Here is a 13,043-nt window from a genome sequence, read left to right as displayed (position 1 = left end):
AAACTTACAGAAAAGCTATCACATTCATATATGTGCAAGTATGTGATCGGTTGGGCCCATCGAGCTGTCCTCGCTGAATTCTTCAACAAATTTGATCCGAAAAAACCATGCCCCCTGTCATCTTCCAGGTCATCATCTTTGAGTCCAACTTCTGCCGAGCTAATTGTATCTGAAATATGTATATCATCTTAATATATATAGTAAGAGAGAAGTTAAAGTTTTGCATTCTAACTGTTTCTAATTATTGTATTATTATATGTTACATGAGAACCAATGAAGGATTGCTCACTTACATTTTCTCATCTAGTAAACCTGGCTAGTTTAAGATTGCTCATTTACATGTGTCAGCAAGGTAAACTGTAATCTTAAAACCAACATGAGGTCCTAAATCCAGGTTCATATTAAAACCTAATTGTCAATTTTCTTCCTTTCTCTTGGAGAGGAGATGAAGAATAATGCAAAAAGGCTTAAAGAGATGTATTTGACAAATAGTAAACATGACAAATGTACATACAACGTTGAGTATATATTTGACTGAACCAAGGCTAATTAAGTTCATTACTCTACTAAAATATATAGTAGAGAATATCACCCCTTTACAGTAGGCAAATTCAAGAGATGCATTTGTTCTAATTCCTCCGATGCAAAATGTTAGCAATAACACTACCATAGGGCACTAATTATCGCCTTAGCACTGTTCTAATCTCACATTATGGTTATGCGTGCATGAGACAGAAATGGAGATATGTATCCTTAAGAACGAAAATAAATATATATGGCCACTTGATAAAATGACCAACTAAACTTTTCTGTCTTCTTCCTTTCTAAAGAGCTTGGTGTTACACTAAGGAAGCCACTAAATTTAGGGCTTCAGCTTTGGATTTCATAGAAGGATCAAAGATGATCACTAGCTTTATAGAATATGACGATTGCTTTTTGAAAAAGGCACAGGAATATACAGTAAGAGCAATATTAATCCACAAATAAGAATTAAGCAGGAAGAACATGGCAGCATAATGGACAAACATGTCAACACGAAGGAGAATTATGAAGATGACATGTCTTAGGTTCACATTTTCACCTGTATGCCTATATACAACATGAAATAAACTCATGTTAGTTAAAGTTAAATTCATGAGAATATTTAAAAGAATGATAACTAGCTCTGACACCAAAATGATGCAGGACAGCTAAACACTAGTAAGGAACACTTAAATCAACAAAGGAAATATTTAAGGCATTAAATAGGGATCAAGAACGGCAATAAAAATGAACATTGCCGAATACTAGGGTGGTTTATACACAGACTGTTGAATTGTGTTTATGTTTTGAGATTTTGGTCTTTGTTATCCAGTTATTTTAGGTTATTTTAGGACTCCAAAGAGGTGGCTAGGTTGTTTCTACAGCCTCTGCAAAAGTGAGGCGATAAGGACAGAAACCATCCTAATCCCCCATAGGTAAGAAGCAGTACTCAAGATTAATTAAATCTGTTTTCTTCAATCAGATCTCATTTCTTCTATCAGATCTGGCTCATTTTATACACCGAAAAATGTGAGAGGTAAAAAAATAGAAAAGAAGCATATGTTTGGGAAGAAAGTTCAGCCTTCAATATCAAGAGATGGATCTAATCGTTGACAAAAATATCTGTTTTTGATCTGATTCAGCAAATGGAAACAACAGAAACCTTAGGAAACAAGAGAAGAAAGAGAAAAAAACAAGAAGCAAGATAAGAAAAAATTAAATGAAAACTATTAAATAACAACTCTTAAAGATATGATATATATTGTTAGTCTTTACCTAACAGTTTAAGCTTTTATGTCAACTAATTATCTAATATGATAAAATAGTCAATTTTGTCTTGAGGTCAAGAATTCAGAACTTGTCCAGCCCTATTTAATCCACTAGTTTCTATAATTTGTTCTTGTGCCATGTCAATAGTCGCACATTCAATTAGGTTTCATGTGTCCACATGTAGGGCTGTCAAAATAATCAAGCCAGCTCAAGCTTAGCTTGGTAATGCTCGATCAAGCTCCGCTCAAAAATAAGTTGAACCGAGCTTGATCTTCAAATTAGGCTCGAAAATAATTTCAAGCCAAGCTTAATCATAAGCCGGCTTAATCAAATAAGCTCAACAAGGCTTGATAAAGCTCAAAATAATTAAATATATATAAATAATGAGTAATATTTTCTATACTATACTATAATTATGTTATATTCTAAGATTTCCTTAAGTGAATTGTTAAGTACTCTGATCTTATAGAGTTTAGTTCTAAATTTTAATTCTATTAGTTTATATTTTTGAATTAGGCCTTATTTTAAGCTTGATTCAAGTCTAAATCAAGCTTAATTTAATTCAAGCTTGATTAGGCTCGAAATTTGGCCGGAATTGATTAAGGCTTGAAATTGTTTATTGATTAGCTGATTTAGGCTCGAGCTCGTTTAGGCTTGAGCTCGAAATTGGCTCGAAGAAATGATTTCAATTCAAGTTTAATCACAAATATAGGCTCGAAATTAATTTCAATTCAAGCTTGATCAAAACCAGGCTTGATTACACCCCTATCCACATGCATTGTATAATGTAAGAACATAGGAAACGAAGAAGAAAAAAGATGCTCCTTGACTCTTTCTTTATTTCTCGAAAGAAATAACCATGTCTATTTTTAGGAGAGACCTCCATCTCAAATTTTCAATTAGGTGAACAAGAACTCCATAACAATACAAACAGAAAAAAGAAATGCTACAACTATGTATAGTAAGTATCTTAGTCTGTGAATCATTTAAAATTAAGAGTAAATTTAGAACTTAGAATAAAGAACAAACTATACGTCAGCTTATCTGGTCGAAGAATAGCCTTTAAATACAAAAAAAAAGGGGAAACAAAGGGCTAGCTAACAGAACACCAATACAAAGTTTGCAAATTATCAAAAGACACAACAGAGTCTTTCTTTGTCTGAAAACAAACTAAATTAATTGCAATCAAGCTTCACACTAACCAACCAAATCCCTAAAACAGACATAACAAACTTAGATCACAAAAATGCAGCAAGAGGTCACCCAGATCATGACAAAATTTAAAGAAATCCAAAACGAGAAAACTGAACCAAACAAAAATTACTTTACAAAACATCAAAAAGGACCAAATGAGTTCCAGAACGAATGCCAGACTCAATTTATACAATGAGCAAAACCTGCAAGAAGAATAAAAGAGTAATATTAAGAAGTAAAAGAAGGATGATAGATACCCATGAGAGAAGAGACTTTCCGGATGGCGTGGGTAGATGGCGAAACACCCGCAGGCGCAAATGTCTTCTTGCAGAGCTCGTAGAGAGCCTGCACGGAAGAAGCCTTTGCCATTCGTTTTGGCGAAGGCTGATCCCTGCGCTATGATAAATAAGAGATAGAATTTGGTCCTCGAAGTCGGAAGAGTCAAAAAAATGAAAATGAAAATGAAAAAGGTCGAAGATGAAGTGTTGCAACACTGTGGACTGCGTTCTTTGTACCGACCCGACCGGACCGTATACTTCATCTGCACCGGGCTCTATATTTATAATTTAATTAATATAATATATATATATATATTATATATATTATATTTTAAATTATTTAATAAGTTTTTTTAATCTTATTATTATTTTAATTATGGTTAGAAAATTCTCATCGATATCTTTATAATAATACTAATATTTAATAATTTCATAAATTATTTTAAATTACTATTTTTTTAATTAAAAATATTAAAATTATATTACATAAAATAAAAATAAAATATTTAAAATAACTTAAATAATTTAATATTAGACTCATTTTAAAAATCTCAATGAGACTATTCTAATAGTACTATTTTTGGTTAAAATTAATTAGCAAAACTAATTATATATTCAGTTTAATTAATTATATTATTTAATAAAAGATACAGACAGAATTTAAATTTTTGGATTAAGCTTTTGTAGGGCAAAATTGGTATTTCTAAAAGTTAAATAGTATTGGAGCTGAGCTCTAAATTTTTAGAAAATGCTCTAAATTTAGAGCCCCATTTGAAGCTCGGTTGGAGCTCCATCGGGCTCCAAATTTGAAGTTTTAGAGTTTGGTTGGAGATACTCTTAAATGACTAATTCATTTCGCGTGTTTCGAAATGAGTTTTGACCAAAATAGCCTCATTTTTTTAATTTTTTATCAAAATGGATTACCCTCAAACTTATTTACCAAATAGGATCTAATTCACTATAGTCCTAATAAAAACGTTGAATTGATCAACATTTCTAAAAACGCTAATTAATTCAACATTTTTATAGCTAGACAATTTTTTCCCTAAATTGCTTAAATACTAGGTTAACGAAATCTATATACATAAAACACTGAACAGATTAGTGGTCTAAGACCAGTTTTGTTAGGGCTCCAGTAAATTAGATACCATTTAGTAAATAAATTTGAGGGTATTCTATTATCGTAAAAAAGTTTTACAAGAGGGCTAATTTGGTCAAAAACTATTTCAAAACATGTTAACTAGTGATGGACTTTCAATGATTACATTAATAATTTATAAGATTTGCTAAGTTTTAGAGAAAATTTTATATATTAATCTTATATAAAAATTTCAAGGCTTTGCTTCGAGTTCAGTAATTAATCATCAAATTATCTTTTCTTTTTTTATTTTAGTTGAATTTATATTAAAAAGACCATTGTACTCTCCTATAAATTATTTAAAAGGATTCTAAGCTATTTAGTGTTACTCCATATCATAGTTGCAAAAAAGAAAATTTTATTTTCTTGCAAGAAAATTTTAGTCATAAATATTTTACGCTATAAACTTTGCAAATTATTTATATGTATATATTAACTTTAACAACTATTTTTAAAATTTTATTTATGAATAGTCCAATAAAAACTAACCATAATGGCTGCTTTAGCTTTGCTCTTTACAAAGCTATGGGCATTCTCGAGGCTTTCCCATGCTTAGATGACAAGAATATTCTGAATCTATGGATTGAGTTAGACTCCTTACTACTGTGTTATGATCCAACCACGTGGATAAAGTCAATCGAGTCAAGTTAGTTAATTAAACTTATTTATTCTTTTTAAATTTAAATAAATATGATAATTTGCAAGTGGATCCGATTCCCTTAGACTTTACTCTTATAAATAGGAGTGGTGATGAGTTGATCGTCATCGTGGAATTGATCATTAACTTTGGTTATTTTATTATTTCATATTTATCTTTCGTTGTAACTATTAGATTGTCTTTATCTTTCTAGGAGTAGATCGTAACTGTAGAACTTATCCAAGCTTCCAAACCCTAGCCATCATCCTCCATCACTAGCCACCCTATTATATAACTATCCATTACTCTCCGACAACCGCCACAAGGTCGGATATTTCCACTTCTATTATGTTCTAACCTTCTTCCACAATTTTATTTTTAATTTTTTATCCTGACCTTTGATTTATATAGAACAATGTCATTAGATCCTAACTTATGAGGCTACCATAATAAAAAATTTTAATTTTCTTACGTCCAGATCTAGTTCGTAATATTAGTATTAGAGTCAATGTTCCTCGAACGATAATTAAGATGCAATCTAAGACGAACGAGGAAGGAGCAACTATGGAAGATTAGAAACCCACCTTCGTTCTTCTGGAAGTTTCTTTAGTAGCCACCATTGATGGCAAGCCATTGGCGTGGGGGGAGGCATTTTTTAAAGAATTTTCTAAGGTGGTCGCCAAATCAGCCATAAAGAGCACTAAAAGGATGGAAAGGCTATTCAAACCTTAATGTCTACCCTCCTAATCCAGCACCACCTCCCTACATCGCTAGCCATGGCCGAAACGACCCCCTCACGGCGAGAATAATCCAAGCTGTGAGGGAGAGGATGAGCTAGCCCAAATTGAAGCCTCGACCTCTCCTTTAGTAGCCGTGGTGGAGGCCCCTCCACCACTGTAGACCATAGCCATTGTCGCAACCATGCTAGAGCCGACCGTAGAAGTGGCTTCCAGGTTGTCTTACCCACTCATAGTAGAAGCTAAGGTTGAAAACTCTAGCTTTCCATCAGCTGCAATGCAAGCCCCAAACCACTATGTTTGGTCCCTTCCAAAGGACCCCCCCCCCCGCCTTGAGCTATGTCAATGACAACCACATGAGATTGTTGGAAAACCTCATGCTATGACTCTCTTTCCACTACAGCAGACTCGAGCTTTATTGGCTCACGTCTAGCATTCCAGCAAACACTACAACCATGGTTAGCTTTCTCGAGTTGACTATGTAACACACCCCAAAAAAAATCTAAGAGGGGGGCCCCCTCCTCTTGGCCCATTTTGGCCTGACAAAGGAATGCCTTTATTAGACCAAGGAGAGGGGAGTAGGGCACACATAGCCCCTCCAGCACATGCCACCATCGACGTGCGGTGACCTCGAGTATAGGGCCGCTGCACTCCCCTTCCCCCTGTCTCTCTCTCTTTTTCTCTTACTCCTTATTTGTTCCCCTCCTTGAGGAGAGCTTGGCCGTCACCTCTTCCCTTCAACCATTCTCCCCTCCCGTCACTGTTGTGGTCGGGCCGGTGTAGTCCTTGTCATCGTCGATGAGTTTTCTCCCTCCTTATCCTTTCTTTTCTAAGCGGTGACGACACGGCGTTTCGAGCTGCGCGTCATCACTATCCATCCTTCCTTGGCAAGCGACGGCGGTTGGCCATCGGCCTTGGTGCTCTCCCCCACCACCCCTCGTAAGGGGGTGGTGATCTAGTGGCAGGGAAGGTGGTGCCTCCCTTCTAGGTAGTGCCCTAGCTTATCTAAGATGGGACTGTTGAGCTTGGGTTGGGGATGCCCAATGTGAGCATGCCGAAACTCAGGCACTCGTGCGCGCTCAAGTGTGCCACGCTTGAGCTAGGTTGTGCTTAGCCTGAGTATGCTAGGCTCGAGCTGGGACTGCCTAGCTCAGGTGTGCCCTCAAACAAAGTGGAACCAGCTCAAGCGTGTAGGGCTCAGGCTAGGACCCCCCCAGCCCAAGCGTGCCTATCTCGGGCTGGGTGGAGCCAGCTAGAGTGCATCGGTCTCGGGCTGGACTTGGCCTAGCTCGAGCATGCTTGTCTCGGGCTAGGTGGAGCTAGCCCGAGTGCGCCAGCCTCGGGCTGGACTTGGCCCAGCCCGAGCTCGAGCGCTGAGTTGCAAGTTGGGCTTAGCCCAACCCAACAAGCTTTGCCCTGGGCCCTTTTGAGCTTCGTCTCACTCATTCTTAGGGCTAGGCAAGGATGGAACCAGATTTTTCTTTCCTCCTTATCATGATCTACAACATTGATATTAATTGTCCTCTCTTTTGTCTCCCATAAATTTAAGATGTTGGTGCTAACCTAGTGATTCTGTGGCAGAGTACCTTGATGCCAAAGCTCAGCTCAAGGCTAGCTGTGATTAGGCGGCTAGATACTCATTGCTAGGGAGTTTTAGAGAATCTAGGCAAGTGGTCTATCTACTCGTACATTATTATTTGATGCGGTGAATGACAACATGACCATATTTTACCTGTTAATCCTTGCATTGCAGCAAAAATCTATCTGATTAATATGTTGCTTGATATGAATTGTTATTAATTTAAATATGATATGCCACATACAAAGATAACCTTGCTTATTATGCCGTTATGCTAGACTTATATATCTTACCATGACACTTGCACACATGCACGACCTAAAAAATGGTGATTTCTATGTCTCAGCAATACCCAACACCTTCCTAGTCAGGGTTAGGGGTTGGAGATATTTATAGTATTATATAGTAGGGCCCACGCCTAAGGTCTCAGTCTGTGGATCCTAGACAATCAGACAGCTATTTCACTGAGCGATGGGCAATTTACTGTTGATCGATGAGAATCAACCCCTTTAGCGTGTTTAAATTAGAGAGTAAGGATAGAATGACATAGTCCTAGCGGTACTAGATGACGTAGGGTAAAAGCATTCGTGAGTGATGATTCACGAGATTACTACACCATAGTGCGATAATGTGGAGCCGTGGGCTCAGATGGTCGTATCGATATGCGGTATCGACTTTGGGGATGGGCTTACGATTGGGGTCCTTAGTTTGTAGAGGCGGATGACCGGTTATGCTGTTCGCCGGGTTACGGGCAGGCGATTCTACTAGTAGGGTCTACCCTCCCTTGAGGACCGCTATGATTGATGAGCAAATGTGGAAAGTCGAGGGCTTGTGTTAGGAGGCATACCAAGCATAAAAAATTGATAAATTAACTATAATCTTGTCAGACCATGCTTGCCATTCATGACATGTGTACTTCAATTTATGATACATATTGTTTTGCTTAGTGCACTTTTGTGTATCTTATTTTCAGCCAGGTATGTTATTATTCTTGATAAATAATTAGTGATAAGCTCATTTCGTGTTGACATTGGATGGAGATTGACTTACACCCTAGCGGGATGCCTAGCGGTAGCTAGTTAATAGGGTGATAGATCTTTTATTTCCATGCTTTATTCTAAACTTATATTAAGGGATCTATGTTTTCGTATTGTAGCTAGTCCAAGCATGTACATCTGTAGAGGATGGTTACCCCTTTTTTATTGTATTATGGATGGATTTGCTGTGGCCTGTAGACCCCCTTCTCTGTTTTCTGCTTAATTTGTTTGGATTCCTTGTTTTGATGGTGTGTTGTTGAGCTCCAAAAATCCCATGTGACCCTCACATGTTGAGTTAGCCTCATGAGAGCCACGTGGCAGTGTTGGGCTGTTACATACTATTATCCATTGGTGGCCACCATAGCTGCTAGAAATCGTCGCATGGCCAAACCCGATTGGCTCGACCACCTCGCTTGAACTAGCTGGGAACCCATAAACGTGACTTAGGGCTGAGTACGAGCTCGAGGATGACTAGTGGAACTCAATGGACCCGCGAGTCAATTGACTGAGCTAGATCTGCATGCAGACCTATGGATCTACAAGAACAACATGAGCTAGCTCATGTACTAGTCACGTTGAGGACAATGTGTGAGAAGTGTGGTGGATTGTTATGATCTGACCACGTGGGTTAAATCAGTCGAGTTATTCGAGCCAAATCGAGTCAAGTCAAGTTATTTAGTTTGATTTGTTTATTATTTTTAAATTCAAATAAAGCACAAGCTCATATGGATCTTACCTGCTAGGACTTCACTCCTATAAATTGGAGTTCATGAGTTGATTATCATTATTGAATTAATCATTGAGTTGAGTTATTTTATTGTTTTGTCCTTATCTTTCATCCTAGCTTTTAGATCATTTTTATCTTTCTAGAAGTAGATCATAACATTAGAACTCATCCAAGCTTCCAAACCTAGCCACCATCCTCCATCATGAGCCACCCTACTATATGGCTGTCCACTACCATTTGTATACTAGTATGAAGATCTTCATTGGCGTGTAATCTAATTGTATTAGGGGTGTAAACGAGCCGAGCCTAAGCTTGGCTCAGCTCAGCTCAACTCGAGTTAAGCCTGAGCCTGAGCCTAAAATGAGCCTATCATCAAGCCTCATTCAAGCCGAGCTAGATCAAGCTGGACCGAGCCAAAGAAGAAGAAGAAGAAAGAAGAAGAAGAAGGATGAGGAGGAGGAGGAAGAGGCGGGGCACCGTGGCGGCAGTGGCTTGCCGCTGCCAATGAAGAAGAAAAAGGAGGAGGAGGATGAGGTAGGGCACCACGGTGGCTTGCTGTTGCCGAAGGAGGAGGCGGCACCGCGACGGCTTGCGACTGCCGAGGAAGAAGAAGAAGAAGGAGGAGGAGGAGGAGGAGGAGGAGGAAGAGGAGGCACATAGCGACAGAGGACGAGGCGGCATCGGCGCACCGCGGCGGAGGGCAAGGCCAGGTTTTATACCGAGCCTATCGACCCAACCCTGAGCAAGCCGGCTCCAGTTCAGGCTCGGCTCGATATTAATTTCGAGTTGGTTTTAGCGGCTCAGGCTCGGCTCAGCTCTGACCAAGCCAAGCTAGACTCAAGTTTCAACCGAGCTGAGCACGAGCCAAGCATGAGCCGCTTGTTGAGCTTGATAGTCCTAGATTGTATACCACCACTAATAAACACTAGAATAAGCAATATTCACTAGGCTAGTAGCACCTCCTCGAGTAAAGGCTTCTATAACTGGTTGATCAAAATGAGGATCTTAAATTGCATTAGTAGTAGGACTTACATGTAAAGGATTCTGTATCCACGACTCAAATTTTCCTTGCCAAGCTACATGAAACAGATTTCAAGACGTCCATAGAAAAATTATTGCTAACTGCCCAAAGTGAGAAGCAAAAAAATGTTCAGATAAAGATGTTCCTTAGTAATATAATCATGACTCTCAATAGCTAATTTATAAAATTTTGTTATGGTTTTCTTTAAAAGTGGCAAATCCAAAAGTAGAAAAGAAATGTAGTGGTGATTATGATATTTTAAAAGGCATTTTATAAATCACACCCTACATTTTATCTATTTTGTGATTCATACCCCATCATACCCCGTCTTTAAGGATTTTGTAATTCGATCCCTTATTCTTTTTCCTATAATTCTCATTTAACACCCCGAGTACTAGAAAAGGAATATTTTATTATAATATATAATTTATAAATACATAAATTACCCCTGTCTTTTTCATCCTCTTTTTTTATCTTCTCAAAAAAGAAGAAGAATAATAAAATGAGGAGAAGGAGAATGAGGATGGGAAGCGGGGAAGATGAGGAAAGGTTGCAATGGCGATGATAATGGCGACGGCGGAGGAGGTAGGCGAGGAAGATGGTAGAGGGATATAGAAAATAAGACAAAATTGTCACATCCTACATAGATACATGACATGCCATGCAACCCAAGAAAACAATCCCAAGAGATACGAATCCAATAGAAGCAAAGATTTCAATCCAAAAATTAATCTAACTAAAATAATATCTAAATCATTCATGAGGTTCAACGATTACTAATCTGATATGAAAAGGAAATCTAATAACTAAAACTAATCCATATACTCCTAATAGGGAGGATTGAAGCTTGGTCTCCAAAGTCCAACTTTAAATTATTCTAATCTGCTTCTAATAAAAAGGTAGATGTTTAATTAGTTTGACACTCAGCAAGTAATCTTACTCTATCTATGAATATGTCTAATGACAGAAAAATCAATAAGTGATAAATATAACATAGTGCACGAAGGGATCATAACTCATATATAACAATTTTCTCAAATAAATATATTTTTCAAAAAATTTCCAAAATGCTTGAATTATGAATATTGCAATAACTTGCATTTCTAAATAAATCAATCTAAAAGTAGAATTTATATCTGTTGAAATTAATATCTTGAATATCCGACAAAACTGATAAAATGCTATATTGTCTCTTTAATGGGTACTCTGTTCTGTGGTCACATCACACTACTAGTTATCATCGAGATGGCTCTCGGAATTTCTAGATAGCTGATCTGTCTAGGGTCACAGTAGGTACTCTATAGTGCCCTATCGACTTTTTTTTAGCCGTTAAGTAAGATTAGAGTCACTAGGACGAAAATTCAGGAATTTTGTCTCTAATCTCTAGAGTCACTTGGTTGCATGCCGTAACGTTAAATTACAAGAATATTTTCCCTAGAGCTATCTCTCAAAATGGGTTCCAGATATCACTTTCACCGGTATAATTTATATTGGCTCAATCCAAATCAAATCATGACCGTATACTTTTAGATTCTTAATTTTTATCAAAGAATTCATTATACATACGGTTAAACAATGCATAAATGTCAATGTATTTTGAATCAAATAACTTTAAACTAATACAACACTCTAATGCCATGATTAACTTATATACCTATTTACATGAAAACAAAATAGGGTAAATATCTAAAATTCATCTCATTATCTAAAAGAGACTATTTTAAAAAATAAATTTCTAATTCTTAATTATAAATACTAATAGTAAATAAACATTTACGTGAACCAATAAAATTTAATGAACCAATAAAATATAATCATAAATGTTTAATTATTACTGTTTCTAATGAACCAATAAAATATAACCATGAATGTCTAACTTGTAACAGTTTTCAATAAACTAATAAAATAAACCTATAGAAGAGATCATACGTATTCAAACATCTTTAAATAGATTTTATCTAATGAAAGAAAATTACTACTAATTTTTTTAGATTAATCTAAGAAAAATATGAATGAGAAAACTTGCCTCTCATGCTTATCCAAATAAATTCTAATTTTTAAAATTTTCTTTCAAAATCACTGTTCCCTATTTTTTTGTCCCTTCTTTTGACTTTACTGCTATGTACTATAGCAACAGACCCCTTCTCTCTCTCTCTCTCTCTCTCTTTCTAAAAATCTCCTTGTCCCTTCTTTCTCCTTTCTTCTTCTTCTTCTTCTTCTTCTTCTTCTTCTTCTTCTTCTTCTTCCTTTGTTGCACTCTCTTGTCGTTGACACCACAGTTCGCCGCTACCAAAGGCCAACACTAACGGTAAAGTTTGCCGCTACCGTAGTCCGCCGTCGCTGAAATCTGCACTCTCTCTCTCTCTCAAAAGTTTAGGGTTTCTCTTATATATGAGATAAAATCCTAAAGAGATATGAATTTAGTTTTCTTTTCTATTTCCTAATACAGATTAAGGATAAGTGCATTATCATCCTTATTGTTACTATGTTTATCTTTTTTTTGGTTATTACATTCTATCTCCCTTAAAAGAAATTTCGTCCTCGAAATTTGCGCAATCATAGTTATAACTACTACTATGAAGTAGGTGAATGTTATGACATTCTAGTAAAATGCCTAACTTACTTAACTAATGACAATAAGGATTGTAGATCTACAAATTAATTAAATCATACGAAAACCATCAACTAAATAATGATAGGTATTTCTCTTGCATGTCATCCTCGAGTTCCCACATAGCTTTGTCAATTGAATGATTTTTTTCCATTGAATCTTCACGAGAGGTACCACGCATCTACCGAGTGATTTATTCATGGTATCAAGAATCTTCATAGGCTTTTCTTCATAAGTTATATCTTTATAGTCAATAATATGATCTAAACTATGTTCGTACTTTTACAACATGG

The 13,043-nt window shown here is 36.7% G+C and overlaps 1 protein-coding gene across 4 annotated transcripts in view; it reads right to left on the bottom strand.

Moving 5' to 3' along the window:
• LOC140767560 (plant cysteine oxidase 3) overlaps positions 1 to 3,432 on the bottom strand; it is a 37,055-nt gene extending 33,623 nt beyond the window's left edge. For all 4 annotated transcript variants that reach the window (XR_012105588.1, XM_073107520.1, XM_073107521.1 and 1 more), the window contains exons 1-2: positions 3,243 to 3,432; positions 9 to 169 (exon numbers count right to left, since the gene is read on the bottom strand). Coding sequence is in view for 3 of the 4 variants with exons in the window: in XM_073107520.1 (XP_072963621.1) it covers positions 9 to 169; positions 3,243 to 3,354 (273 nt within the window). In the remaining variant the exon portion in view is untranslated. The remainder of the gene's footprint in view (positions 1 to 8; positions 170 to 3,242) is intronic.
• Positions 3,433 to 13,043: the final 9,611 nt, after the last annotated feature.

Source organism: Typha angustifolia, chromosome 9 (genome assembly GCF_048772165.1).
Source record: "Typha angustifolia cultivar Huaian chromosome 9, ASM4877216v1, whole genome shotgun sequence".
Taxonomy (NCBI): Eukaryota; Viridiplantae; Streptophyta; class Magnoliopsida; order Poales; family Typhaceae; genus Typha; species Typha angustifolia.
This window is presented reverse-complemented; position numbering and strand designations above follow the sequence as displayed.